The following is a 24,750-nucleotide window of genomic DNA, read 5'->3' on the forward strand; positions in this document are numbered from 1 at the left end:
AGGTCCCTGTATTGTCCAGGAGAAGCTGTGGCTATTGATTACAGGTAACTGTTGTTAAATATGTATTAAATGGGGCAAACACTAATAAAATAGGCCCAGTGTGCAACTGCAAAGGAAGGAAAGGGAAAAGAACCAATAAGCAAAGGAAAACAAAATGGCCCAAGAGGAGGAGAAGGGGACAGTGAAATGGGACAACTCAAAGGTTCAAAATGTAGTGTTAAAAGAAAACCTAATCACTAATCACGGTGAGCGTAAGTGGGCTAACTTCTCCCATTAAGGCCGTCACAGTTATACCAGATTTTAAAACAAGTTTCAGCTGTGTACTCTTCACAAGACACAGCTAAAGCCACATGAAGATAAAAGGGCAAACCATGGGAAAGAGAGCCCAGGCAAACAGTGACCAGAAGGAGGCAAGGATGGTCATTAATATCAGAGGAGAATTCAGGCAGAAAGCGTTACCAGAAATAAGAAAATTTGCTGCATAATGATAAATGATTCCATTCACTGGGAGGATGTGTCGATTCTAAAGTCGCATGTGCCGTGTGAATTTGCGTACAGACTCCCATAAAGCCAGACCGGCAGAATTAAAGGAACAGTTTGTCAAATCCATCATAATAGATTTTAACACACTTACCAGTAATCAGTAGATCAAATAGACCCCCGAAAAAGTAAGAAAATAGAAAATGTGAACAGTATAACTATGGAACTTGAGCCTAATGGACTTGACTGCGTCCAATGTCATTCCTTTCAAGCACGTGTGGAACACTTGCCGAGGCTGACACACTTGGCCATAAAGCTGGCCTCAGTACACTTCAAAGGATCGTGATCTGACAGACCACATTTTTTTTTTTACCACAATGCAATTAAGTAAGAAAACAAAGTCAATAAGATAATTAGAAAAGTCCATTCACTTGGAAATTTAACAATACATAATCAACTCATGGGTCAAAGGAGAAATTATAATTGAAATTAGAAGATTTCATCATGCAACTTTTCACATCAAACTCATGGGATATGACACTTGGAAGGAAACAGTATTTAGTGTTTGCTTTTAAAAAAATGAGAAGCCTCAAAATGGAGCTGAGATCTAATATAAATCAAAGACCCACAGATGCAGAAGGATGGAAATTAAAAGGACAGAAATTCATGAAATAGAGAAACATACAAAAGAAGAGACCAGCATAGCAAAAACTGCATGTTTGAAAAGACAAGATTCACTTTTTTTAAAGGTACAAATAAAATGAATGAAAAAAAGAACATAACCACAGGTGCTAGAGAGAAAAACAGATAAGAGGATATTAAGAACAACCCGCAACATACTTCAAAACATTGAAATAATGGATGACTACACAGGAAGACAGAACTTAGCCAAACAGATGAAGGAGAAACGCAAAGTCAGAATAATCCTTGAGCTGTAAGAGAAGCGCAGTCAACAATCAAACATGTTACCACGAGGAAAACACCACCCCCACGGGGCTTTCTCTGAATGCAACTGAACATTCAGGAAACAGACAACTCCATTCTTACACAGAGAATGGGAAAGAAAACAGTCATCAACATGAATGCAAAACTTCTGAAAAATATCACCCAACTAGAAACAATGAGTAAAAAAATCATGATCAAGTTAGGTTTACTCCAGGCATTCAGTTGATTAATATTAGAATTTTCTTGATAGAATTCACCACATTAGTTAACAGATTAAAAAGGAAAAGTTCTATTATCTCAACAGAAAAAGAACATAGAATTCAACATCCATATATGACATTAAAAAAAATTCTTAGCATATTTTCGAAAGGAAAGAAATTTCCTTAACTTGATAACAGACATCTCCAAAAAAAATCCAGCAAACAGTCTATGGAGAAACATGGAAAGCACTCCCTTTAAGGTTAGGAATGAGGCTAAGATGTCCTCTCCGCCACCCTCCCCCCGCCCCCCCCCTCCGCATTTTTAACACAGCCCAGTAGCAGTCAAGCATCGCCAGGCTGAGACCCCCTCCTGTCAGTGCAGCTGGATCCTTCACCACCCCCCATCTGCTTCCCGTCCTCTTCCCCCCTCTCCCACCCCAACACCGCTCTTCTCTTTCATTGGTTCTCTCAGATGGGTTAAATATGATGTGAAGTATATTCTTAAATCTTTCTGGAATTCATTGGACAGGATTTAATTTTTTAAGATAAGTGAGGCTTGAAATCTACCAAACGTCATAGTTTTCTCTATTATCCTTCATTTTCTGGATGGCAATATTAGACAGGTCCAGCCCCACTTCTGGGCCTGGAACCCAGAAAGCCTAGTTCTGTAAACTTAAATAATTTTCAACTAAATTTTCTTGCTGGTTTTGTATCTTGCATCTAGTGTGGGCTGGATTTTAACCCACTGAAGACCCCTGGCTGAGGCCCAGGGTCTGCCTGGAGTGGTGGCAAGGATTGCCGGAAGGTCCCACGTGGGCTGAGAATGCAGAGGTGCCTCCCAGATGAGGCTTCAGCCTCAGACTTCAGGCTTCATCCAGGGAATGAAAACTGCCACCAGCTTAATTTTCATCCTAGTGAACTCGGAGACTTTTCTTTTTAACAAAATGCTTTTATTTCTATTCTTAAATGAAATGCAGTGTAAGGCACTCGCATGAAATATCAAAAGGCATTTATCCTTTGTTTTAACTTCCTTTCTGGTCACAGAAAGCGGGTAGAAAAGAACTGCTGAAATAAAGCGCAGCAGAAACCAAACGGGGCATGGCCGCAAAGAGGCTCGCCCGGCCTCTGGGCCCTGGGCCGGGCGGCCAGGCAGCTAATAGTCATCGTAGTTGACGCTGGCCCCGTGCCTGAAGCTGTCGGGGCTCCGGGGACCGATTGCAGCATCCTCATCATAGTGACGCTGGTGGTAATCGTCGTAGTCATGTCCATTCCGATCTCTGTTCAGCCAATAAGTGATGTCATCCTCAAATTTCTGAAGGAAAAGAGAAAACAAGAGAGACTGGACTAAAGGACAGCCCCCAGGCCACATTTTACCTCTGGCTTCTCTCTGGGGTGGTTCTTCAATGATTAACCACCCCGACACTAAGAATAACTCCGTGTTAGGGTACTCCTGCGCTCAGGGGTCACACAGCCAGCTAACGAATACCGATATAATGATTTTCCCCACAGGAGTACACACGCATACCCATGAAAACTTCTGTCATGTGAGTTCCAAATACACCCCAGACTTAAACAATTTTCCTCTGTTTTGGTAAATAAAACAGAATCTGCCAAATTCAGTCACAACTTGGCTTGACCCCCAGGCACCGTACATGTCTTATTGAGGCAGACACAGCCTCGTCTTCCATCCCATTCCTGTGCCTGGCCCACTCGGGTGCACACAGCAATCCTTAACAAATGTTGGCTGAGTTAAATCAGCCTCTGCGCTGGTGTCTTCCCGCCACGGGGCAGGGCATTTTGGATCCTCCTGGCGGTGACTCCTTTATCCCTGTGGTGTTGGTGACAGCACGCCCAGGAGCACTTATTCATTCCACAAACGCTTATTAAATGGGCATAACATGTCGGGCTTGTGCTGGGCACTGGAGGGCCACCCACAACAAGTAAGACAGAGTCCCTGCCCTCCAGAAGCCTAGAGCTCCTGAGACACCTGAAAACAGACACTGCAGTTAATAAAACTCAAAGGGAGGGAGAAGCACTGAAGGTGAGTGAGAAACGTAGAAAGACATTCGAGTTTACAGCCTGGGCAACTGGCCTTTGCTACCATTTTTTAAAGGAGAGACTAACTTTGCACTGGTGGTGGTGAAGATGCAGGATGAATTTGATTGGGACCCACATGGGTCGATGCTCAGGACTTAGTGAGAGATTTGTGTGAAGGCGAAAGGGCAGGAGCAGAGAACGATGGCCTGGGGAGGCGGCATGTCCAAAACTTTGGGCTTGAGGACCAATTTTCCTCAAAGTGTGGCCAGTGCCCCCCTGCACCCCAACCTCTAGGGATGCTGTAAAATGCAGACCCTCAGGCACGTCATGCCTCCTGGATCGAATTTTCTGGTGGTCGGGTCTCAGGACTCTATGTTTATTTTAACACGACTGCCAGGGGACACTGAGTTCTGAGCCCTGCGTGAGGCTAGAGGCCGTGGCCCGCCCGCAGTGGTCTTCTCCGTGGCCTTGCACGCTGGGTGAGCAGGGGCCCGAGTGTGCCACGCTGAGGAGCACAACTCCACGCCTCACCTCCGCATCTTCTGAGCCCTCCCTCAGCCTTGCCTTGGAAAAGAGGGCACAACAATTCTTCTCATAATGAAGTCATCTCGTTCCTTGGTTTTTCTCATTTTATAATCTTGTTTGAGGTTTTGGGTTAAAATATATTTTTTAAATAATCTTTTTAAATGTTTTATGACTACAGAAATAAAGCACACTCATATTTTAAAAATTTATGTATGTGGGAGACAAAAAAAAGGGGGGATCATATTTCCATTGCCAAAGACAACCACTATGACATTGTGATATATTTCCTTCTGGTCTTTTCCATGCATATTTAGTTATCATAATCTTATTTGATCCTCACCTTTATTCTGGTTCTGTCATCAGTCATTATTTTAGCCATTTCCCCATGTTAAACTCTTAATACCCCATTTTCATGAACTGCAAATACTGGTAATCAGAGAAACGCAACTTACTAAAAGATGGTACCGCATTTTCATCTATCAAATAAGTAAACTTATTTTTTTAAAGTTTTCATTGAGAATATCAGATGCTGCTGAAGATGTGAGAAAATTGATGCTCTCATACATGGCTTATGGGAATATGCAATTTGACGAAACTTAAAGACCCTCAAATGTGATTCTACCTTTTGCCCCAGTAATTCCACTGGGCAGAATGTAATATTAAGTAAGGAACAAACCACACACAAAGATGCAAATAATAGTACGTCCCTGCCTTTTGGGTTGTTGTGAGTGTTAAGTAAGTTAATTCCTGTAAGTACTAGAACCATCCTGGCACAGAGTTTGGCTGTGTTTAGCTATTTGCACAGCAAAAAAATTATATTTGAGTAGCAAAAAGATAATTAGGGAACCACCCATAAGTCCAATGTTTGGAATGGGAAGAAAATGATAATCCAGCGACCTGACTGCATTTTATGCAGCCGTTAAAAATGATGTCTCTGAAGAGTTTCATTTTTTTTCACCTGTACAGTACTCTGTGTACCCCCTCTACTCACAGGATGAATCAAGGGCCTGCTTGGAAAAACACTCCCAGCTGCCCATTTGGAGATGCTCCGTTCACCTGCTCCTGGCTGGGGTGGCAGGCTGAGTGTCCGAATGGCCAGGCTCGCATCCGGCACCTGTCCCAGCCCTGCCGTCACCCTGCAGACTTACTCAGCGCCCGAGCTCTGCGGCTGCCCCACCTGCACCTGTTCCTCAGTGGGATGTCTGTGATTGGGAACATTCTCCTTCCTTACACAGTGAACGCGTCCACCCACGCCACCCGGACACGTGACGGAACCACATTTCCTGCAAATCCATTGACAAATTTTCCCAAAAACATCTGCAAAGACTCATGTCTCTTTAACAGTCACTTTTCATCTCTTTCCATTATCCCCATGGGTCTTTGCATCCACCTTGTTGTTTCTGACATTTTTTGAGGTAAAGCTGAAAATGTTTTTGGGAAGTTGAGAGCTATTTTAAGGACACCCAGGCAAAACTGTACAGATAAGCTAAAAGACTTCCCAGGAAAATCAGATCCTCGATGGCTCTCAGTCCCAGCCATCTGGGGCAGGGACTTCTCTGGAATTCTGGTTCCCAAACAAGTTGGGGGAGACTCTCGTTTGACTGCAGTGTGACAGAAAATTCCAGCTGGTGTCCTTATCCCAGTGGTAATGTAATCCAGCGCCTGGGTAGCACTGGACATGGAATGGGGACCTACACTCCTGGAGCCCTCTGTCCCCGGCCGCGCCTCCGTCCCCAGCGCACTGCCCCGCGGAGCCAGGTGTCAGCGGGAGCGCACACCCACCGCCTCGTCGAAGCCCATGTAGAGAAACTGCTGGTACCACTGCTGCACCTCCGGCCGGCTCCGGTCCCACAGCTGTCGCCGCTGGCGCTTCAGGCTGCGCAAGAATTCTTTGGCTTTGCTCTCATCCACAGCCACTGGAGTCTTGGTTGGAGCAGGTGCTGAAATGATGAATTCCCCACCCAAAGTACAAAGAATGATTTCGTTTCCTCCTGGGGTGAATCATTATTAGATATCCCACTCCCCCAGTCGCCCCATGCATAGGATGGTTTTGACTCTCAAGGTCATCCTTGCATGGCCTGTGATCATCAGTCTCCACGCTCCCTGTCAGGAAGCTCTCCTGTTTGGTTAGAGCCACGTAAAGGGGCCTGGGCTCACCTTCAACTTCTAGGGTGCAGGGTAGAGACGAGGCTCAGCTCAACCTCTGCAGCCATGCCACATGCCCAGACGCCAGGCCTCGTGCAGGCACTAGGGGCTTGGGCTCTGCGTTCAGCAAACAACGGGATGTCTAGTGCCACGCTGGTGTGTATTCACTATATATGCAAACCAGAGAGCGCTGTGCTTGCTTTGCAAACTAGGAAGACAAAGGAACTGGAATGACCAGCCTGAGTGGGCTGAGACCAGGCCCAGCCTAGCACTCTGGCCAGTTCCCACATCAGGTTGCTGGAACACACAGTGCCACCGTGGGCCACCACCTCTGGGCCTCACCGTCTGCTCACGGGAGATATGACTGAGTCTTGACCGGTCCTACCCTTGCTTTAGCACGGCTCCCTCGGACGTGGCCCCGACTGTTTAAAAGGCACTACCTTTGCAGGATGTGCTCAGAGAAGCGGTTGTGCCACTGCGTTTGGCCCTGGTGTCTGGCTTTGAGCCTCTGCCCCTCATCTGTAACACTGGACTGACAGACCCTGGCTCAGTGCCATTAGGGAGGCTGCATGGGATAATGGAAGGAAAGTGCCTGTGTGTGCGCTGGTCGCATGGGTAAATATCACCGCATTTGTTTTTTCACTTTTGATCATGCGTATTTCCCTCAGGGCCTGTTAGCACTGTTTTGTACACAGTAGGTACTCAATATGTGTTTCTTGGCCTGACTTGAGCAAAAGCTGAGGACGTATACCCAGGAGTTGAGATCTTCTCGGCGGTTTGCTCTCTGCCCTCACCTCTGACAGGTTGACCCCGAGAAGGCTTCCGTCGCCCCTGGTGGCCCTGAGGCACGTCAGGGCTCAGGGATGGACCAGGCCAGGCGTGCTGGAAAGGTGCTGGGAGCTCCCCCGGGAGCCCCATTCCCCTCGAGGTGCTCTGGGTGCTCAGCGGCTGTGGGGGATTTCTGAGGGCCAACTGGGAGGTGTGCGAGCAAGCGCCAGAGGGCGCATGTCGGGGAGCAGACTTGAGGCTTCTGGAACCCCGCCAACAAGGGGCAAGAACAAGTGGTTAAAGGTTCACATCAGAAACGTGGCCACAATTCCTCGTAAGGGATAGGTAACTTCTTAATTTTCCAGGTGAAGAGAATGTTCCCAGAGGGAAAGTGGCATTCACAAGACCACACAATTGGTGCCCCGGTCCGACTGCAGTGGGCCCAGAACTCACACCGTGTGGCTCCCACACTGTTCCCTTTCTATGACGTTTTGCTGCTGTCCACCACGCTATCTTAGGACTATTTTTCACAACAGGTGTCAGTAACAAAAAGGTTGTTCTGTGTAACCTCCCCTCAGTAGTTAACTGGGTATAGAGCACCCCAGCAATACTGTGTGCACCCCACCAAGTGAAGTCTGTGCCCTAAAGGATGTGCTCTCAGTGTAGACCCATGCTCCAAAGGGCACTGCCTGCTGAACGACTCAGCGTTCAATTCACACTGTGGCACTGTTCTGTTATGTCTGAGTCCACACTGGCAGCGTTCAGAAAAACAACCTTCAGATATTTACTGGCGATAATATTTATCTCATAAAATAGCACACCGCATACCCACAGAATAAGCTCTTCAGATCTGCTACCTTTTAAGGAGTAAATACTTCTGATTTCCCAAATGCAAGCCTCCAGTGAGCAGAGTCAACACTGCCATTTCATTCAACCCAGTTACGAATGCAACCCTTATCCAGTTGGGGTTTATTTACCTTCCCGTTTTTGAAGCATCAGCTTGAGTTTATTTCCACTTATGCCACCTAAAGGAATGAAAACAGAAATCTGTTTCAGAGTTGCACTGTGCCCGTTACTTTCTCAAATGCAAAAATCAGAGTTGGAAAGGCTCCCTGAATGCCCACATCTTGATTTGGCAGCTTGGTAGTATTTCAGGGTTTAATGCTTTGCATTCTCTGCTGTGCAGCAAAAAGAATTCAGGCTGTCCCTGGCCAAAAATGGTGACAATGACCACGGCTGACCAAGGACAATACCATTTGAGCTATTCTCTAGGAAAAGTGACATAGTTCTTTCAGCCCTTGTGTGTGAGGGTCCACCATCTGCCATCAGCACCTTCCTGCAGATTGTCACTTTTCACGGTATAGCGGATTGAAGAGTGCCCCCTCAAAATTCACATCCACCGGAAACTCTGAATGGGAACATAGCTGGAAATAGGGTCTCTACAGACACAACTAGTTAAGGATCTCGAGGTGATAATCATACTGGATTTAGGGTGGGCTCTAAATCCAGTGATTGGTGTCCATATTAGAAGAGGAGAGGATGCAGAGAAGGCAGCCACGTGAGCACAGAGGCAGGCAGAAATGAGAGCTATGCTGCCACAGCCAAGGAACATACCTCTAAAACGTGAGCCCAGCCCAGTTTTATAGCTTGCTCCGATCACCTTACAAGCAGGCATTATTAGTACCATTTGCTGTTATTTTTATTCAGGTCTAAAAGTGTTTCTAATCAGCCCCATTGTTTTAATAGAAAATAACATGACTGGCCTGAAAGGACACGCCTCTGCCTGGTGAGCTGGTCTGAGGACCCATCGAAGCCTCCGATGCTTAAGTACCACACGTGGGCTTGTCCCTGAAGGGAGAACCAAGCCCCCGGGAAAAAGCCCAGCCTCAGAACTAGTGAGCAGAGCATCCTCAGGTGTAAGGAGCCGGAGGCTGGCCCCAGGATGGAGATGCTCACGTGGTGGTGGTGCCCACCTTCCCGGGCAGAGCCTTAACCTCGCCATCCACTGACAGGCCCAAGGCCTGTGTCTACATCTGCAAAGATAGTTTTCTGGGAATAGGGGCCATGGCTTTTGGCAGACTTTCAAAAGTGTCTGGGACCCAAATAAGACTAAAAACCCCTGCTTAAAGAATTTACTACGCGGTTGGAGAAAAAAACCCACATTCATAGGTGAAGGTCACAAATTGGTTGCCCACAGCTGAACTTTACCTGCAAGTGCATTTTATCAGTATGCCCAATTCATGAGTTTGAATGCCTCTGGGCCAAGCCACTCAGCACACCCCATGGTGCACAAACAGCCACTTTACCTAGTGGCCCCCTATAGGCATTTGAATTGGAGTGCAACTGCCTTTAGAACAGGTGTGCCAGCCAGGGAACTTGGTTTGAGAAGAATCGCTAGGGACCGCCCTGAAGGACGGGGGTGGGGGGGTGGGGGTGGGGGGTGGGGGGCTGGGGGGGGGGGCACAAGCAGTGCTGCTCTCCCGTCCTCCACAGGAGGGCCGGGCGTCTGCAGGAGAGTGGGCTACAGCATTAGCACAGCGCAGCGGCCTTTGGGAGAGTGAGCAGTTCTCGCTGTCTATGCTCATGTAGGGCTACAGCGATGCGGCTGTTTAGAAAACAATTGCAATTTTAGGCTGCATTAATAAAAGGCTAGCATCTTGCAGAAAGAAATTAATTGTCTCGTCCCTGTCTGTCATTCCTGTGATCAGACCACCCCTCTACTATTTGGTGCAGACCACATCTCGCTTTCGGAAGGTCACAGAAAACTGGAGTTGTGGTCAGAGAAAAAGTCCAGGGAGCAAAGGGCCCAAATATGTGTCATATGAGAAAAAATTAAGGGAATTTAGACGTTTAATCTAGAGAAACGAAGCTTCTGGGAGGAGAGCTATGGTTCTAAGGGGCCACTGGGCCATAGATCAGGGTTTCCAACACCTGGGCCACCACCCAAAGATGGAATAAGTCGCTCCAAGGGGTTCCACATCAACAGCTGCTGGAGGCAGCTGAGCCAGAGTCAGCAGAGGTAAGCTCCTGATGAGGCTGCAGTGGAGGGGAGTATTAATTAGATGGGGGTGGGGGGCTACTCTTGAAGGCTATACTTCCGTTCCAACCTCAAGAGTCAGTGAGGAAATCTACGACGTTTGCCAAAGCGGAAGGATACGCGGAAGGATACTTTCCTTGGCACTAACATTAGCATTCGTTAATGTCTTCACATTTGTCGATCTCCAATAACTCACAGGGTCCCACTTACGGAATTAAGTATTGTTCCTCCATCTGTGTGCCTTCTGAAAACCACTTAATAATTAATAAGTGAAACGTGGCCTGATGTTGAAATAGACATCGAGTTTAGGCATTTGCGATGAAGCTGCAATTTCTTGTAGCAAATCTATGTCACTGCGACTCCAGAAAGGAAAACCTCGCCAAACTCAGCTATACAACTGAAAAGTATGGACAAGTCCTCAATTATGAATTATTAATGTTGCCACTGTGCCAACTACTACACATTGAACTATAAATGTTAATACACATAATCAGACACCAGGCTAAATTTGTTTGAAGAAAGGAATAAAGGACAAATGAATAGCTGAGATTTTTTCCTGTAATATGGATTTTTTGACCCCAACATCATCAGTCACTATTTCTGAGCTGCAATAATAGGCACTCCTGAATTTATCAAATCTAGTTACCTGACATTAGATCTCCCAGCAGACTCAGAATTGCAGGAGGCCCCTTTGAAGGTGCTAACTAGTAATAAATTGATCAAGAGGGGGCAATGATCATTTTCTCCATTAAATGTGTTTGAGTGCCATAAAGAACCACCTTTGGGACTTTCTATAGACATAAAGATTTTTTTTTACATCATAAGGACTTTCACATTCCAGCTCAATGATAATAATATTTTAACTGACTCTTATCCCCACATTCTTGGTATGAACGAAATAAAATACAAGTCGTCTACTTTAAAGGAACGGCTTATAGCCAATGCTCACTTGCTTTGTTCGGATGTGCTTCTTAGAATGGGAGGAACGAAGGGGAGAGGCAGATAAATCGTTTAAGGGGAAAGTATTCATCAGCTGCCCCTGTGGTGGTAATTTAGGACAACAGTAATCCTCCTCAGGGACCAGGTCCCCTGCTGTTCTGGCACCGGGCTCCAACCCCAGGGCTCCCGCTGCAGCCTCCCCCCTACCCTCCACAGCTAGGTCGTCCAACCTGTTTGAATAAGCAGAATACAGATGCTGAGGCGGCGAGGGAGTCCTCCCTCTGCGTTAGACAGCGCCCAGCTGGGCTCTGTCCACCTTTGTAGTAGGCAGAGCACCGTCTCAGGGACTTGGGCAAGTGACCTCGTGCCTTCCGACCCCAGAGCTCTGAGCAGCGGATCTGGGGTCCCCACACCTGCCTCTCAGAGCTGGGAGCCTCAGAGGGCTCATGTGTGCAGCAGGCCGCGAGGGAACCAGCAAGGACCGAGCAAGCAGGAGGCAGCCAGGACAAAACAAAACAGCTCCTTCAGATGGCCCTTCTCAGGGCGGGTCCGCCGAATGTCGGGGTTCAGCTGTCTGTACACTCACCAAACCGCTTCATTTGGGGCGGGTGTGTGAACGCGCACATTTTATAGGGAACAAACCCGGGATTGCCAATGGACTCACTGAGGGCTCCACGAAGTAGAGGAGGCTGAGCGGTTCTCCTTTAAGAGCGTTCCCCCACCTGGGATGTGAGGCCTGCTCCAGCTTTGCAGACCTGGAACTTGACCCAGCTGGGAAGCGCCTGGAAGAGCAGCGCCCGAAGGGAATCTCGGCGATGCCGCCTTTTGGCTCCCTCAGTCCCGGAGGGCGCCGCCGCGTAAAGCTCCCAGTAGCCCAGGGCCCCTTCCGTTGGTCCAGGAACACTTCTCCCCCCCCCTGCGGACCTTCAGCCCTCATTCTTTCCCTGGGTTATCACGCACCTCTAAGACCCTGCCCTTGACCCGGGTACTCTGCCTGCCCAAGCGCGCTACTGCCCGCTCGTGCAAGTGCAAAATCCAAGACCCCTATCACCCCTTGGCCCTTGCCCGGGCTCAGGATGAGTCCCTACGTCCCCACCCTGTGACCGATCTCCCTCCCCAGCCCCCTGGCATCTCCCCACTTACCTGGGCCCAGGCACAGCAGCAGGAGCAGCGCCAGCGCGGTCATGGCCAGGACGGCGGGCCGCGCGGAGGAGGAGGCCATGGCTGCACCCAGCGGGCAGGAGGGAAACGCGCGCACCGTGAGCCGCTGCGCAGGAGGACTAGGCGCGGGAGAGAGGGGCCTGCGGGAGGGAGCTCCCAGCATCCCTGCCTGGGCGGGACCCGCCGGGCGGGCGCCGAGCCAACGGGCCGCGGGCCAAGGGGCCGCGCTGAGCGGGGCTCCGAACTTCCAAAGCCAGGGATGCTCGCGCTGCTGGGGCCACCGAGGACCGCCGGGGGCGGGGCGCAGGGTGACCGGCGGGGACAAGCGGGGTTCTGGCCGTCCCGAGGGGCTGGAGGCACCAGGAGAGAAAAGGCCTTCCGGCCCCGGGAAGAGATGGGGATGGACCGCCCGGTGCCAGATCGGGTCTCGCCGCCTCTCCCCCGCCCCGCTCCCCGCTGGCCCACTGCCCCGCTGTTCTCAATCCTCCCCTTCCTCCGCAGCGCGCCACTCCTGGCGCAGGGCCTTGCTCCTGCCTTGGGTTATAACGTGGCCTCTGGAATTTCCTTGCTTCCAAGGCTGAGCTTAAAGATGCCCTTGGCAGCTCTGTGTTTTGTGGTATTTTGAAAGACTCCACAGTCTGGGTTCAGAGCTGTAGTCCAGGAAAACCTCTCACCCCAAACTACTCCAACAGGAAAGCCTTTCATGTCAGGGGTCCGTGAGCTCCGTAAGTGTTCGCGGAACAAACGCGTCGCAGGCTGCGCTATGTTATCCGCGCCCGCTTCAGCGACACTAAAGTGAGGCCCAGTGAGAACGCGCAGGTCCCATCCCAGTACCAGGCCTATTCAAGTTAGAGGACTCATGAAGGGCCGTGTGGTATGGTGAAGGAAAATTGAGGCGGGCTTGTCCCAACTGACCTTGAGCCGGTCACCTGATTCATCTCTCCCAGTGGTCTAGGACAGGGCGGAGCGATTGAAGTTGCCTGTAGGGACCCTTCCTTGTCCGATCTGCTCTGAACTCAGCTGATTACCTTTTCTTCCTCTGATCTCTCACTTTTTATACCTTCCAGGGGTAAATGCTTAGCGTCTGACCGTATAATTAGTTCCCCGAGTAAATGTAGTTGGATTTCTCCGGCAGACAATGGAACAAGTATGTTTCTACTTAGCAAGCAAAGGCAGACGATGGCAGCTAAAGAAACGATGTGACGTGAATCTGAGAGAGTCGCGAGGACTCCAGCTGCACAGGGTCCCAGGAGACACAGAGAGGCTGAAACACGAGGTTACACATCAGTGGTTGCGGGGAAATGATTAGGGACCTTGAGGAAACTGTGGAATAGGGAGCAGGATGGAAAAAAGCAACTAAGAAAAGCGATGTATTTACTTTTGCCCAAGGATGAGAAATTTACTATTTGGAAGAAAACCAAAGCACGTAGAAAACCAGTGTTCTGTTTGGATGGGTTAGAACACAGCCTGAAGATCTTCACGGTAATCTCTCCTTTATTCTTGCGGATGGTCCCCTCCCTCCGCATCTCCAACAGTGCTTGCTTTTAATGTGCGCTTACATTCCCTCTGCTCACTCAGGTCTGGTCGGAGAGAGGCTGCGGGAGCCCCTCCCTGGCTCATTTCCTTCTCTTTCCTTTGGAAGGAGGCCGACATTTCACGCCCTCCCACCCAGCCCTCCCCTTTGCAGCTGAAAAGGCAGAGTGGCGATTCTACTTTGTTAATTCAAAGATCCCAAGGGGAAAAATGTCTGCTTTAATCAGCTCATACAGCTGTAGGATTTGAAAACAAAGTAAATATTGAATCCTAATTTTCTATGAGCCTCTATTTTTTTAAAATCCTGATTACTGTTTTGACGTAGAATTGGTAAGACAAATCAAGTGTCCTACAGAAAATTGTTTTAAAATAATCGCCAATACGGTGAGAAAACATTTCCTGAGGATTCGGCCCTGCTTCCTGTCCCCAGGGAAGGGTCGGAGGTGAGCTCACTCACCTGCCGCCTCCGCACTGCTCTGTCCACACCGGGTCGGGGAGCAGCAGCACCCTCCACAGGAGGGACAGCGAGGAGAAGACGGAGAAGATGAGAAGACGTGGCCGGAAGAGTGTCCTGAGGGCGAGTCTTCTCTTTGAAGCGAAGTCTGCACTTTCTAACCAAGAAGATGGAAGTGGCCGCCGTCTGCTGAAAGGACCGGTCTGGTAGCTGCACAGCTTTGATGTTCGCTGGAATGTTTACCCGCTTTACAAACAAGAGTGGTTTCAGGAGATTTACAGTTCCCAGATGCGTGGCACATCACACAATGTAAATAATGATGGAATGCGCCATCTCCGCCATTAATAGAGATGGCCTCTTCACGTAAAATTTTTATTAAGATATAACATCATACAGAAAAGTGCGGAGATCCAATATGCAACATAATGATGAAGAAACCACATTAGCATCACTCCAGGGGCCCTGTCCCTCCCTGCCATGTGTCATGGAACATAATAGTTTAGTTTGAAGAAAGCTTCTTTTAAAAACATTTCATTTGTCCTTGATTTTCATTTTCTTAAAAAGAAAAAAACCCTCACAACATAAAGACTTATGGTTACCAATAGGAACACTGATTAATAAAAAGAAGTGTTAAAAGCGTAAGATTCATGACCATGTCAATCCAGTTCAGTTCAGTTCAATTCTGTATCAATATCTGTTTCTCAAAATGCTCACTGGATATTCTCTCCTGGACAGTATTGAAATGCCGTCGGCTTGGGGGTCCTGTCTGCCTCACGTCTTGTGAGTCATACTTTCTCAGCACTAACAGACCGGCACAGACAGGCTCATCCACCCGTCTCGCTTTCATCCACTGCCCGCCATGCCGAGTCTAGGCTTACTCAGATTTTTACTCAGCAGGGATTATTTAAAAATTATTTTATTGAGGTCACATTGGTTTATAACGTTGTGTAATTTCAGGGGTACGTCATTATATTTCAGCTGCTGTATAGACTGCATCATGTTTACCACCAGCAGTCTAGTTTTTCGTGTTTTTTTCTTTATGCTGAGGAAGATTAGCTCTGAGCTAACATCTGTACCAATCTTCCTCTACTTTATATGTGGGTCACTGCCACAGCATGGCTGATGAGTGGTGTAGGTCTGTGCCTGGGATCCAAACCCGTGAACCCAGGCCACCAAAGCAGAGCGTGCCAAAACTAACCACTATGCCATGGGGCCAGCCCCACCAGTACTCTGGTTTTTATCCATCACCATACATATGTGCCCCTTTACCCTTTGCCTGCCCCCCACCTCCTTCCCCTCTGGTGACCACTAATCTGTTCTCTTTATTCATGTGTTTGTCTTCCACATTTGAGAGAAATCATATGCTGTTTGTCTTTCTCTGAGTTATTTCACTTAACATAACGCTCTCAAAGTCCATCCACGTTGTCACAAATGGCACAATTTTGTCTTTTTTATGGCTGAGTAGTGTTCCGTTATATATACATATGCACCACATGTTCTTTATCCAGTCATTAGTCAATGGGCACTTGGGTCGCATCCAAGTCTTGGCTGTTGTGAATTATGCTGCAATGAACATAGGGGTGCATGTATCTTTTTGAATTAGTGTTGTCACGTTCTTTGGATAAATACCCACAAGTGGAATAGCTGGATCGTATGGTATTTCTATTTTTAATTTTCCTAGAAATCTCCATACTGTTTTCCATAGTGTCTTTCTCTCCACCCAAACATGGAAGGGTCCCATTGTGGAGGAGGCCGGGGAGGAAAGGCTGCTTTGATCAGGCCCCCATGGGCCTGCCACTTCTTTCAGTAAGAGGTTTGAAGGTGTGATGCAAGCCCATGTTCCCACAAGGCAGTAACCAATGAGTGGGAGGTGGCAAGGGCCACTCACTCTGCCTTCACAGGGGCTGCTAAACTCAGATGCTCCAGTTGCAGGCACTGTCAGTCCTTGGTGTCGAAGTTCCTTTCCATTTGTTCAACAGTGTTTCCTTATAAAACACTAACGACACATGAGGTGCTGTGAAAGTCCTGTTTACCGAAATCCATCATCCCCTCAAGTACATGGCTGTTCTTTCTCCCTCTGCCAAAGCTGGTCACACTCTTTATTCCAGAGTTTCTTAAACTTAGTCTAAAAATCTTGAAGTGCTTGGGAATGCGCATTCCTGGGCCACACTCCCTGGAATTCTGATCTAGTCTGATTCTGATTGTGTGGGGCCCAGGAGTCTGCATTTTTAAACAAAGAGGTTTCTAGGAGATGCTGAGCTGATTGCACCCCGAGACCACCAGCGCCCTCAGCTCTCTAACAAACTCGCCGGCTTCCCTTGGCCTCCGCCTGGCCTTGCTCACCCAGCAGTGTACATTTGCTCCCCGTTTACCGTGGCAGCCTAGGGACTTTGCCTCTGTGATGTGGCACAGTAACTCAGAACGCAGACTGCAGCTTCCAGTTCTCTCTGTGTTACGTGCTAGCGTGTGAGTCAGGCACATGTCCTGCCCAGGCCCGGTCTGTGAAATGGAGGTGATATTATCCAGCAAGTTGAGATAAGAACCCCAGGATGTACAGAGCCAGTGATGCAGTAAGCACCCAGCAAATGTTAGGAGTGGTGATCGTTACCAAAACTCCCTCCGTTCACAGTGCTCTGACCTGTGTGATGCCTTCACGCGCCTTCCCCTCTCCTCACCCTCCAGCCAAGGTCAGGTGCTTGGGAACCTTCATTTTGGATGGGTCCCGGTCCACCCCACACGTCACTATCATACATTATCAGATGGACCTTCCCCAACAGCCCTGACATGGTGCCCCCACCTCAAAACACTGCAGATCCAAGTGGCCCTCTCTCTCACTTGTAGTTCACGGGAAATACAGCGCTAGAAGAGCATACGAAGTGACAGACCCGGCGAGGGTGCCCTGAGCCGAAGGCACAAATAGTGTGAGAAAGAGCGCAGGGCCTGACTCGGAACGGCCACTGATTCCAGAGGCCTTGGAGACACACCGACCGAATGCAGTGTTGGACCCAGCTCGACTCTGCCTCAGACGAACCAGGAATAAGACAACAAAGAGAGAAATCCGATCATGGACTGGTTCCACATTAAGATTGTTCTTTTTTTAGGAGTAAAAATAGTTTTACAGTTCCTTTTTTAAGGCCTCGTCTGTTAGAGCTGCATACGGGAATATTTATGGGTAAAATGATATGATGTTGGGGATTTGCCTTGAAATATTTCAGGAAAAAAGACTCGCACATATTGATAATTCTTTTGCTAGACACTGCTTGAGCCCCAACTGAGACGTGTCAGAGGATATAACACTCTTCTCTGTGTATATTTACAAATTTCCATAAGGAAAAGCTAAAAGAAATATAGAATCTTAGTGGCGCTCTATCAACCATAGAGTATATAACATACCCATGACCTTCAGACTCTCTAGCCTTTAAATATACATCCTGTAGGCTCCCCAATTCCCTCAAAACTCAATTCTTGAGTATCTCCTCTGCACTTCACGGCTTTGCCCACCCCATTGCCCCTCGCTGGGGTGCCGGCGGGCGCTCCTCCTTGCTAACCAGACCCTGCTTTTCCAGGCGCCTATCAGCGCAGGGCTCCGCTGGGCGTCGTGCTGCTCACCTGACGTTCCGGAGCTCACTCAACAGTGCTGCGCTGGCAGACGTGCTGCGCTGAACAGCCCACAGGGGTCTGCTCAGTCGCCTTGGTGGGCTGAGCTGGGAAGGCGGGGCTCAGCTGAGACTGTCCCCTGGAGAGCCACATGTGGCCTCTTCAGCATGCGGGTCTCAGGGTGGGGCCTACAGGGGGGCTCAGGCTGCCAGAAAGGATTCCAAGAGCAGCTGTTCCAAAAGACAAGAGAGGAAGCTGCCAGTACCTTAAATCTTGCCCTAGAAACGGACACAAATCGATACCACTATATTCTGTTGACCGATGCAGTCCCAGAATCCACCACAGTCAGGGGGAAGGACAAAGAGCCCACTTCTCAATGGGAGGACGTCAAAGAGTTCGTGACCATCTCTAACCCACCACACGCACCTTTCAAGGCCAGGACCAGATACCACCTCCCCTGGAAGGCTTGTCCCGCTTCCCCCTTTGGGGTCAGGAGCGCACTTTGTTTTGAAATTCCGCCACCCTTATGTTCTCCCTGAAAGTGTCCCCATTTTGCCTTGAATTTTTGTGTACTTATTTCTCTTTTCTCCATTGGATTTTAAGCTTTTGAGCTCCTCAATTTGTTTGGTCTCTTTTTGTCATTACCCCGTAGAACTGAATACTCAGTAAATATTTGATGAATGAATAAACGTTGCCATCTAAAGTGAATCTGTGGTTACAGAGGGCTTGTATGAATGAGATTATTTTGCATGTCTTTCATTTCAACTTTGATAGTAGAAAGCTATACTGTTACACACGACAAATGACCAGCAGCAGCCCGGTCACAGGAATAAGGAAAGAACGCTGCACAGAGAGCCCTGCCAAATGCCAGCCAGAGAAATGCTCTGCACCTCAGGACTGGCAACCACTGGGTTAATTTCCATGCTCAGTGGTGGGTCCTCAAAGCTCCTTTCCTGTTTATTAAGCATATTTCCATGTTGGAATTTTAATAACGTTTGCCATTTCAAATAACTCACTGAAGCCAAAGGAGGAGAAAGCAGCAAAGTTTCCTTTCGGTCTAAAAAACATTGAGAGGCACAAAGTCTTTATTATGCACAGCTCTGGCTCCCTGACAGGCTCTGTGAGCAGGGCTGCCAAGAGGTGCCCAGGGCTCTGCAGACACGAGACCTTTAGTGCAGGTGCCCAGGATGCACAGATGTGACCCTTAGTGAAGATGCCCAGGATCCACAGACAGACGTGACCCTTAGTGCAGGTGCCCAGGATCCACAGACAGACGTGACCCTTAGTGCAGGTGCCCAGGATGCAGAGACAGATGTGACCCTTAGTGCAGGTGCCCAGGAAGCACAGACAGACGTGACCCTTAGTGCAGGTGCCCAGGATGCACAGACAGATGTGGCCCTTAGTGCAGGTGCCCAGGATCCACAGACAGACGTGACCTTTAGTGGGAGTTCCCAGGACTCTGCAGACACACGTGGCCCTTACTGGGGGTGGGCATAAATCTCCAGCTAGGGGGTCTGGAGACTGCCAGAGTTTTGAAGAAATGGTCTTTGTGTCCCTAAGGGACCTCTGGTAAAATAATGATGTTACTAAAACAGATTAAGACCTTGAATGAGAACAGTTTCTGGTCTTTTTATACCTTCAATTTGCAGCATTTTAACCAAAAAGATCCTGCAAGCTGAGAAGACCCCCAAGGACAGACCGGACTGTCACTGGTGCAGGACCACACAGCTCAACACGTTAGAACAACTCCGCACGCACATTTCCTGAATTCCTTTGCCCCATGGGGCAGAGGACCACGGTGGGTTCTTAACATAAAACCCAGACCAGCAGCTCAACCACCGGGACACAGAATATGGCTTTCTAGTGGGGACCTGCGGCTCCAGACCTGCGGCGATGGTACCAGCACCAGGGGCCCGCTGTCCGGGCAGTTCTGGGGTACACCAGGCCGCACTCTCATCAGCCAGGACCGGGCCAGGCCAAGCTACGGCCAGCACAGATGCGGCAGGGGAGGCCGAAGAAGCTAACGGGCGCCGGCGGCACTACTGATTTCTCGCTTTGTGAATGACTCGGACAGTCCTTCCGCTTTGACAGGCATCCGGGTCCCGAAGAGGCGGGGCAGCGGTCCTGCGGCCGCGTTGTTTCTCTGCATCTTGGAGCATCATTGACAGAGCCCGACGGAGTTCTATTTGGGGCCAAATAATTAGAGCGTCAGCAGTTAAGTACATCCGACACCCACACAATCCAGAGCCCCCCAGACTGTTGCTGTTAATTTCCTTTTATTAGTGTTGTTTCCTTTTGTTTACACTGTTCATTACCGAGCATGGAATTTTAAGCCAGCCATGTAAGTACAGAGTGAAATGTAGTTCCACCTAGCTCCCCTCCGCCCCCACGCCTGCATCAGAGACTCATGCCTTCCAAAACGCTCTGTTTAAATAAAAATATTTTGATAAGGTAACAACGGTAAAATAGCCTCGTTTCCTGCGGGGAAAACGGCGGCATCACCCACGAGCTTCCCACCGCCCCCCAGTGGTACGGGCGCCTGCTGGGTACAAAGGGCTGCCCAGGTCAGGGAAAGCCTGTCGCTTCACCTGCGCTTGACCATTTCCAGTCTGACCCTCCCGGGTCCTGCAGGGTGAGCAGGAACAGAACCTCCATTTTCCAGACCAAGAACCTGGGGTCAGAGGCTGTGCTTGCCACTCGGCGGTTTTCACCAGCTTCTGTTTTCCGACTCAGGCCGGTGCTCTCGCGTTCCTCTGGGCCTTCCGTCCTTGGCTCCCCAGAGACAAGACGCTGCTGGATGCCGTCCACGGGGAAGTTGCAGCCCGGCTCTGGTCCTCGGGGTGTCTCCGGCTGGCTGTGGAGGCCGCACAAAAGCACTGAGGTGAGAAGGCGCTGAAGACTGCAATTAGATTTCGCAGCTGTCAGAACAAGCGTGATGAAGGTTCATGTACCTGATTGATGGTTTGTAAAGTTCACGTACAGCTCATTATTTCAGGCTCGTGGTTCAGGGGTGAGGTCATTCCTCTGCCAAAACCCGGCTCTTCATCTTAAGATTCTGCTCAAGAATCTTGTCTCACTCAAGATATTTAGGTAGGAAATTTCCTTTCCCCTTTGGTGGTTACAATGCTGTTCCCATCATCTGGCGTATCAGTTTGAAACAGTTTGGTTTTTCCTGGGAGATTCCGTCTTCGCCCTATGTTTTCTCCCCTGTGTGTGTGTGTTGCAGGGGGTGAGGATGGCGTGTATTTTTTGTATGGCATTTGTCAGACCCCCCGGGCTCCTGAGTCGTTGTTTACAGCCTCCCCAGTGACCGCTCCTGGAGAACCGCCTGGAGAGGTGGGAAGGGCTGGAGCAGCCCTGAGTGCTGGAGCGGCTCCAGGCCTGGCGGTGGAGGATTTGTCACAGAGGTTGCTCCCAGTGGCCCTTTCCATTAGTCGTGCTTCTACTTTGAGGGTCCTGAGACCAGGGGAGCTCCTGCCCCAGGCCGGGCAACAGCGGTCACAGGGCACAGCCACATGACGGCCACCTGTGACCACGGTGGGTGAGCACATTAGCCCTCTTTCCTCTGTCCAGACGGGCTCCGGGCACCGTCACTGGAAACACAGCCCCGGGACCCAAGCTGTAAAGGATTTATTGGAGCCCCGCTCCCTGTCGTGCAATCTGCTGAGTTACTTAACTAGAACTTTTTCCAACTTTTCCCAACTGTCACGAGCCTGAAAACGAGTCTAAAACATGTATATTCTCTATTGACTTTATTGAAGTGTAACTGAAGTACAATAAACTGCACGTATTTAAAATATGTAATTCAAAGAGTTTGACAAATACGTGCAGCTGTGTAACCAGCACACACTCATGACACAGTATTTCCACCCAAAGGCTCCCTCCTCCCCTTTGCAGTCTCCCCCCCACCCCCCCGCCCTCTGGACCCTGGCAACCACTGACCTGCTTTCTACCACTATAGCTTTGCCTTTTCTGGAATTTTATGTAAATGGAGTTATACAGTGCACATTCTTGCGCGTCCAGCTTCTTGCTCTTAGCATGAAGTTTTTTTATTCAGCCATGCTGTTGTGTGTTATCAGTAGTCTGTTCCTTTTTATTGATGAGTTTTATTGATGTTTGTATGGATATAACATAATATAGGTATGTATCTAGTCACCAGTTGGTGTGTATTTGTGTTGTTTCCATGTTTTGGCCATTACAAACACAGTTGCTGTGAACGTTTGCATACACATCTTTGTGTGGACGTGTTTTCGTTTCTCTTTGGTAAATCCCTGGTGGGCAATGGTGGGCCGTATGGCAGTGTGTTTTAGCTACATGTTGTCACCTCCACAGTGGTGATAAGGGTGTGTGAGGCCATCTGTTCATTCACCAAGTGTGAATGGTGTGTAGTGAATAGTGAAAAGTGTAGGGGCACAGGGAACACAAAAGCCAGGAAGTCCCTGCCTTCACGGGGCCCACAGCTCCACGGGGGCCATTTCCCAGGAAAGAGCTTCAACCCCTGGAAGGAAAGTGAGTGAGCTTAGTGGGCTCTGGTAAGTCCTGTCGCTAAGCCTGCTGAGAGCAGGAATCCCTCCACACCTCTGCGGGAATCTTCTGATTTGGGGACTCACCACTCCAGGGAGAAGCCATTCCCGTCTTGGAATCGTTAGAAAGTTCTTCCCTGTTGTGCTGCTGCCCATTTTCTCTTATCTCTCAGGGCTTTCTTGGTCAGCCTCACCTCTCCCACAGCCCTTGAGCCTAAGAGACCCTTCTCAGCTCTCATTTGTGTCAGCCAGCTTCTCCTTTGCCATGTCCCAGTCTGGCTGATACCACTGAGGCCATATGAGGCTACCCTTTCAGGATGGCTTCCTCTCTTCCCCTTCTCTGTGGCGTTCCCAGCTTACCTCCTGGTATTTTCCTCTGAGGATTATTGGGCTTGGCCCCAGGAGGGTCCTGATTTCACTCCAGGTTTGTCGTCAGGCTGAACTGATACCCTGTTAATGGAGTGCCTGTGTCCCCTGGTGAGCGGCCGTCCCCACCCTCTATGACTGTTCCGTCACCAACCAGTAACCCTGTGCTTTAGTTGTTAATGACAGTTTATAGAGCCAACCCTTACTTCTTCACTACTGTCTACTTTACTGCATGCCTTGGACAGAGAGACAGGCATAAGGTATTCTGTATTTCAAGGACTCACCATCTTCCTCGCCCCCCAACTACAAGCTTTCCACGCACCCCTGCTCCTGGCCCAGAGCAGCCACCGAAGGTTGCCTTTTGCCTTCCCTCTTTGTCTCCCCCCTTCCTCCACCTTCTCCTTCAGTATGACTGGCTCTAATATTAGCAATATTGATATAAACTCATAAACGAATACATCAGAGGAGAACACTTGCATTTCAGTCTTCTTGGTTTCGCTTTCTTTAGGAAAACAAAGAGCGGCACCATCCCCAGCAGAACACCGTGGGCAGGTGGAGGCGTTCCTTGGAGGTTCAAGAGTGGGGTGAGTGGGGGAAGCCCACAGACCCTGCCTCGCTGGCAGATGCTGCCCCTGCAGATGTTTGCTCTGTGGGGTGCCTTTCCCATACTCAGAGCTAAGCTACCAAGAGGCCGAAAAGCCAGCCCTCCCTCCCTCCGTCCCAGCACTGTCTTCAGGAGCGCGGCAAGTTTCTGAGCGTGTGCTTGCCCTTCAGCATCAGGATGGGCTCCGCTGACCTCTCTGCCCTTCACCAACTTGCCCATGAGACCCTGGGCCTGGCATTATGCTGGCTGGTCTCGCAGACGGCCACCATCGGGTCCTCTCCTTCCTGTATGCACATGCCATTCCTCCCCTTAAATCTGGGCCGGCATTGGGACTGTTGTGACCAGTAGCTTGGATCAAGAAGCTCTGGCAGGTCAAGTCCGGCCCCCTGCCTGTTTCTGTAAATAAAGTTTTGCTGGAACACAGCCAAGTTCCTTCACTTATCTACAGTACTATCTACAGCTCCTTTCATGCTACAGTGGCAAGGTTTGAGTAGTGACAGAGACGTCTGGCCCTCAAGGCTAAAATGCTTACTAGCCGGTCCATTACAGAAAAAGTCTGCCCACCCCTGTCACTAAGAACATAGTGGAGGTGATGTTTGGGGACCTCTCCGCCCAGGCCTTAAGAGAACCGGCGGTTTCCCTCTCTCCTCTCTTGGAAGCCAGCTGCTGTGGAAGAAGTCTGGCTGCCCTGCCGGGGGGCTCCTGTGGCTTGAGGCAGAGTGGGCGCTGCGGCCAGGGCAGGCACAATGGAGTGTGGCCCGGTGGCCGAGGCCGGGGGGCCCTAGCGCCCGCTTGCCGGAGTTGTGAGAAGTAACTGGGCGTCGTCATCGTTGGCACCACCGAGTCTGGATGGTTTGTTATGTGGCAGTCTAGCCCAAAGAGTACCCTTTTCTGATCTGAGCATCACCCCAGAGCTCAACGGTGCCTCAGCTCAGGGCCCGAGGGACACCCGTGAGGCAGAGTCCCACGGGCAGACACACAGAAGAGGAGCAGGGAAAAGAGGCAGGAGAAAGCTCAAGAAGACCTGTGGAGAAAAGAGGGAGTAATAAACCCAGGAGGAAAGAAAGCAGCAGAGGGAAAAGTGTTCGAGGAACGAATGAAGGACTGGGGCCTGCGCGGGTTGTGGGGGGCCACAGGGCGGGGGGGTGGACGTGCTGGGAGGACCTCCAGGTCTGACTCAGGGACACGCAGACTCCACGGCTCAGTACGATGAGGTATGTCTCACACGTGTGAAACTGTACAGCACACACAACAGGCACGGGTCGTTTCCAGGACACGGTAAATTTTGGCATGAGTAACATCTTACCTCTGTAGCAATCTTGGTGTATTTTAAAGTTATTTTTTGTGACAACATGCAGTTTAATATAAAGCCGTGAGAACTCCAAACCAAAGGAATGCAATAAAATTCCAAGAGTCACACAGCAAGTCAACCACAA

At 49.6% G+C, this 24,750-nt stretch overlaps 1 protein-coding gene and 1 long non-coding RNA gene across 2 annotated transcripts; one reads left to right on the top strand and one right to left on the bottom strand.

Moving 5' to 3' along the window:
• Positions 1-2,553: 2,553 nt before the first annotated feature.
• ECRG4 (ECRG4 augurin precursor) lies at positions 2,554-12,380 on the bottom strand. Its single transcript, XM_008539773.2, has 4 exons — positions 12,220-12,380; positions 8,078-8,125; positions 5,970-6,127; positions 2,554-2,937 (listed from the first exon to the last, which is right to left on the bottom strand). Exons 1-4 carry the CDS (start codon positions 12,296-12,298, stop codon positions 2,779-2,781), a joined length of 444 nt encoding a protein of 147 aa, XP_008537995.2. The 5' UTR covers positions 12,299-12,380; the 3' UTR covers positions 2,554-2,778.
• A 7,926-nt stretch (positions 12,381-20,306) lies between these two features.
• On the top strand, positions 20,307-23,737 carry LOC103564190 (uncharacterized). The gene is made up of 3 exons (XR_548012.2): positions 20,307-20,453; positions 20,555-20,702; positions 23,219-23,737. It is a non-coding gene; the product is annotated as an uncharacterized lncRNA (long non-coding RNA).
• Positions 23,738-24,750: the final 1,013 nt, after the last annotated feature.

Source organism: Equus przewalskii, chromosome 14 (genome assembly GCF_037783145.1).
Source record: "Equus przewalskii isolate Varuska chromosome 14, EquPr2, whole genome shotgun sequence".
Lineage (NCBI taxonomy): Eukaryota > Metazoa > Chordata > Mammalia > Perissodactyla > Equidae > Equus > Equus przewalskii.

Coding starts and splice junctions, on each gene's coding strand:
- ECRG4 (XM_008539773.2), bottom strand. CDS start 12,298: ATGGCCTCCTCCTCCGCGCGGCCCGCCGTCCTGGCCATGACCGCGCTG. Junction 8,126..12,219: donor GCTGCTGTGCCTGGGCCCAG/GTAAGTGGGGAG, acceptor TCATTCCTTTAG/GTGGCATAAGTGGAAATAAA. Junction 6,128..8,077: donor GATGCTTCAAAAACGGGAAG/GTAAATAAACCC, acceptor TCATCATTTCAG/CACCTGCTCCAACCAAGACT.